The sequence below is a fragment of the Macadamia integrifolia genome, chromosome 4 (genome assembly GCF_013358625.1).
Source record: "Macadamia integrifolia cultivar HAES 741 chromosome 4, SCU_Mint_v3, whole genome shotgun sequence".
Lineage (NCBI taxonomy): Eukaryota > Viridiplantae > Streptophyta > Magnoliopsida > Proteales > Proteaceae > Macadamia > Macadamia integrifolia.
In genome coordinates this window covers 22857001-22862423 of record NC_056560.1, presented here as the reverse complement: position 1 = coordinate 22862423, position 5423 = coordinate 22857001, and the positions used below count along the sequence as shown (strand labels likewise).

Genomic DNA, 5423 nt, shown 5'->3' with positions numbered 1-5423 from the left:
ATTATTATTCTACTTCCTAATGAACTCTCTGGTTTAAAACTCTCTCTCTCTCTCTCTAGTTTTTTATTATGATCTTACTCTTAGACCATACATGTGTATTCTGGAAGGTCAAGATTAAGAATTGATCAAGGCTGATATTGTTCTAATCTAACGGATATTAATTGATCCAATCCAAGTTTTAGAACATGGACGAGAACGAATACCTATCTTTTACAGAACCGAACCTGTATCATTAATGGGTACTTTCCGAAATTGCTTTGTAGTTTGTACATCCCCTCCTACGTGGGAAAGGGTCTTTAACAGTTGAATCACCTTAGGATGCATGCCAAGATGCTCTTGACCATCAAATGTGACTGGACTCTCCCATGCGGGCAATTTCATTGTTGGCAGTTGGCAGATGGAGTTGAGTTTGAGCTTTGAACGTGTTATCACAAAAAGAAGTGTGATCCCGTGTGCGCAAGGATTATAAAATTGGAAACACACGGTTTTTCAAACCCCAGCACTGACATTGCGGCCCAACCTTGCCATATTGACTTTAATCAGATCAGACTGGGTTAAATTGACCCTGATTGATGCTAATTGAGGTTAAACTCTTCTATTGCGCACAAGGGGTGGCAACACAGATTCAACGCTCTGAAGCATCTTAAAGCCTGTGCCCAAATGTTAAGAAGAGCCGAATCCTTATTTTTGACCATTTGTTTCCTCACATGCACTATAAAAAATAAAAGAAAATACAAAAGAGAGACGATCAATATCAATCACTCTTAAAATAATCCTAACAGCTTAACAACTTAAACTCACTATATAATAATTAAGGCATATATATATATATATATATATATATAATTACGAGAAAAATCAACCTAGACACTCCGTACAGACTGAAAAGACTAACCTAGGCCCTATCCGAGAACGGTGCAAAACTTACACCCCCAACCTAAATCAATCCCAAAAAGCCTTGATTCGGCCCTCCAAACTTGAAATTCAGCAATCTAGGCTAAAAACCCTAGAATCGGCCACTCTTGAGCAATTAGAATTGAAATCAATCATAACCAAAAACTGGGAGATCCGCTACCAAAATTTGAAACAATGTGTCATATATGTGAGTGAAACCAATATCATATCAACCCACATCATTTCCTTCTAGAAACCGTTATGAAGTCAATCCCCATATTATTGTTATTGGACCCTAATTTACCATCACGTTTTCAAACTCAACGTCAACGACGACTCATTGCGAAACAGATAGTCCTTTTTAAGCGATTCTCACTCTACCACCATGTCTCCCCTATGTCGCCCTTTTACACATGGGTTGGACTAAAGATCAATTGGTCTGACACCACTAATAATCCAATACCATCCTAGAAAAATTCAACCTCATAAACCAACTTAAAAGGTGTAGAGACCTAAAACCATAATAACCCAAATCAATTCCCTATTGGAAACCAATGCATATCCACCCCTATGACTGATATGGGATCATAACAATTACTTTGAATAAACACCGACTAGTTCCAATTCAAATCAATCAATTCGGTCAACTATGATCCGAGTTTTACGACAAAGATTTGTGCTCTGAGATTAGTCAACCTCTGATATCTTCCAGTAGATACGTGCTCCTCATATATTGTTTTATTTCTTCCCAAATCCTACTCACGTCTTCTAACTCTAGGCCTTTTTTTCATGAATTCCCCATCATTCATTAATATGACCAGTCAAATCACATGCGAACAAATCTAAGCTTTCACTCTATCAAGTCATACTAGTCAAATACTCCTCTACAAGAAAGCTAGCCAATCAAGAAACAACTAACATAGTCACTAATTTCCAGCTTTACATTCTTTTCAAAGTTTGTGTTATTCTTGGATATTCTCTCTTTGCTATTTTTCCAGATCAATGACCTCTCTATAGCTTCTTAAGAATATGTGCTAATTGATTTAAAGATGCAATAATAAACACATAACAAAGAGATCCGATTAGACGCTTATATATTATAAATTTATAACAATTAAAACAAATCCAAGTAGTAATCTAAAACTTTTTTTTTTTTTTTTGGTAAGAAATAGTTATCTAAAACTTATGAGATCAAAAAGCTATGTGAGATACAGGGGAGAATATGGAAGTCATAGGTGTAAGAAACAGAGAGAAATATGACCTGTTCTTGCAAATAAGAAGATAGAAGAAATATGTTCAGATAAACAGGCCAGGTATCCAACAGAAACCCACTTGGAATCCACCAAGAATAACTGATCAGAATCCACCCAGTCGGCAATTGCATCCACAGCATGCCACGGTTTCAGAGAAAAAAACTAAAAATATTATACAAATGGATTTAGAATTCAAACCAATACTTAGAAGTTAGAATAGTCATTATAGACTAGTATTTGACACTCATAATGAAACGAAAGAACCTAAGAAGAAAGACAAACTTATATGAAATCTAGATTCAATAAGATAGTCAGTTTTCAATAAGGTGTTTATTGGAAGCTATTACCAAACAATTGTGCTTTCCTGCAAAAATTATAGGTCTTCACTGTGAAGCTTCTTTCAAGGAACTACCATTAGAGCTCTTCTTTGTCCAAACATAATCTGAAAAACCACTAGCTTTAGTAGACAATCAACAATCTAAGTTCATTGGTTTCAATTCTCCAGAAAAAAAAAAAAACTTAAGTTTCCCCTTATTTTCTTGTTGAGTACGTTCTTCAATTAATAATAATAATAAATAAATAAATAAAAACTATTGTAAAAGACATGCATCACGCTCACTTTGGAAACTGCTACTGCTGCTGCTGTAATCATGGGAATAATCATCAATTGTTGCCATGTGGGATTTTAAAAATGCAATTCCTATGACAACGAAGTGCCATCAATTTCAAAAATAATGCTACACTCTACTCTCAAGTCTTGATGTGGTTATGTTTCTCTTGATCATGCATAATTCATTTGTTTATTTCTCCGAAGAGCAAACACACCAGTAATACAATTGCAAAAAGATTCTTATAATAGAAATCAGTGCACTTAGAAAGCCCAACACATGCAGTTTGTTCTCTAATATCTAGTGAACTTAAATAAGAAAGCCAATATCCAAGTATACAAATATGATAGGCTTTTCTCAACCAAAAGTGGGTGCCATGCTTCAAATGAGATGCATAACACTCGGCAGGGTCCCATAATAAGCAATTGCATAGCTTAAGGGACGATATTCTACGAACATAATCAGATTTATTAAAAATCTAGGAAACAAGAACATAAGTACAAGAAAGCTATATCAAAAAACTAGTTGTCAGTACTTAAATGATATTCAGACACTTTCACCAACAAAGCATCATGATACAGAACTGAAATACTAGAATTTCAAGGCTGCACATGTAAAATTAGATAAATAAAGAAAAATGGATAATGAGGCAAGCAACTATGTAAGAGAGTAGAAGCAGAAATGGCACCAGCAGACATTGTTGGGACAAATTAAACAATAAATGATACTTAAGATACTCATTCTGCTGAATTTCAGATTTGTTAAAAAAAATTGCACATATCGCACCATTAAGGATCCAACAACAAGCCCACCCCCCACCCCCCAAAACCAAGGGGGGAAAGTCATAATTATGTGTTACTGGAAGGCATTGAATTGAACTTCCGAAATGCTGACGCGAGACCACTTTAAGTATGCTTCCAAATAAGAAATAATGGCATAACAGTTAAGACTGTAAATCTATGTACTAAGAAAACTGCACGCATATCCATAAAAACCAAATGCATGAGCCTCGCCTATTTTACAGAGTAAGCAACCAAGGTGCAGTGGGGCTGGTAGAGGCATGTTTTCAAGGACCATACCTAATCCTAACACAACAAGGGTCATATATACACATTTAGGGAAGAGGGTAAGCAGAGAAGCAGTTTTACCTTGTCCATCCCTAGATGTACCAACCATGAGGCAGTTATAATTTAAAAGATAAAAAATAAAAAATAAGCTACAGTCCTTCAAAGTACACATATCCACAAAAGAATAAGTGGTAAGTTAGTTAACATTTCGTCACCTACCAGTTGTCTCATTAACACAAGATAAGAGCAGAAATAATTTTCTATCTGTTATTTTTATTCAGGAGCAGAAAGATTAAAATATTTTATGGAATTCAAATGCAGAAAATTAAATGGAAATTGGATCACCAATCTATAGAGAATACAAAAAATTCACAAAAAAAAAAAAAGAAGAAGAAGAAGAAGAAGAAAAGTTTAACTGCATAACCAGCAACCGAAAAATTCTGCTTTTAAAATCTGAATGATCAAGAAAATAAATTACAAGAAGGGCAACCATCCAGGGAAAAGGCTACAGAGTAAAGGCATTAACCAAAAACACAATTCTAGAAGAGCAGAAGTACAAAATTCCCTGTTCGGTCAGATACATCCAGAAAAATTAGCCTGGCAATATATTTTTCAACAAAAGAAAAGTGGAGAACGCAAATACAACAAGTAGGCCCAACCAATTATGAAGCAACTGCCAAGAAAATCCCATCTTCTAGCCATGTATTCAGTGAGAAAACGATTACAATGCCATCAACACCATCAATTTGATAAAAAGACAAAAAATTGTTGCCCTTGCAAAACTAGACAAAGGATTTCTCAAGAGAAAAGCATCAGATGTACTTCCAATAGGACCATTGGCTGGAGATGAACTAGGAAGCAACCCAGTTCCTGGCACAGTTGAAGACTTGGGTGTTGTTGGGCCTACACCACCTGCTTGAGAAGGTCCAGGCGCTGGAGCCAATACAGAATCTGTGATCGTACCAGAGGGCGGGGCTATTAGCTGAGGAAATTGATGCGGCCCTGTGACATGTATAGATATCAGGTGTCAAGAAACAACAAAATAGATACTCCCATTATGATACAGAGCGAAAATATAGAGTTCTGGAAAACACCAGGTTTGACTTTTACCTGGGCATCGAGGTTGAAGGGACGTCGACAACCTAAACAAACAAATTAAAGCATTCAGTAGCCAATAGGTCTCAACCAATGCAAAACTGGAGAAACCAAAATAACAAGACAAACTCACGTTGTCCAAATGGTGCCATTCACAAAGCCATCATAAGCACATGATGTAACCTTGCAACCAGCACTGGTAGATTGTGCTGTAACATTTCCAAGTGTGAATACACTATTTCTGCATTGCATACTTGAACAAGAAACTGCCAAAGAAGCTGGCGTACAGTATAAACTGCAACGGAAACACAATAAAGTAGATTGATATGGAAATTTTTTCGATGTAAGAAGCACATAATAAGGAGTAGAACCTAAAGGCAAGTTCAGTTTCTCAATTACTTTAGATTCCCAAGCCCACAACTGCATTGCACACAGTGACTTGCCGTAATGGCATAGCTCCCATTTGGCACAATCAAGCCAAAATCTGATGCAAATCTCGGAAATTT

At 36.1% G+C, this 5423-nt stretch overlaps 1 protein-coding gene across 1 annotated transcript in view; it reads right to left on the bottom strand.

The window, feature by feature from the left end:
- Nucleotides 1–4232: 4232 nt before the first annotated feature.
- LOC122075198 (lysM domain-containing GPI-anchored protein 1) overlaps nt 4233–5423 on the bottom strand; it is a gene marked incomplete in the record, with an annotated part of 3342 nt that continues 2151 nt past the window's right edge. The window contains 4 exon segments of the mRNA XM_042640145.1: nt 4233–4824; nt 4933–4964; nt 5051–5212; nt 5317–5420. Of these exon segments, the coding sequence (XP_042496079.1) occupies nt 4544–4824; nt 4933–4964; nt 5051–5212; nt 5317–5420 (579 nt within the window).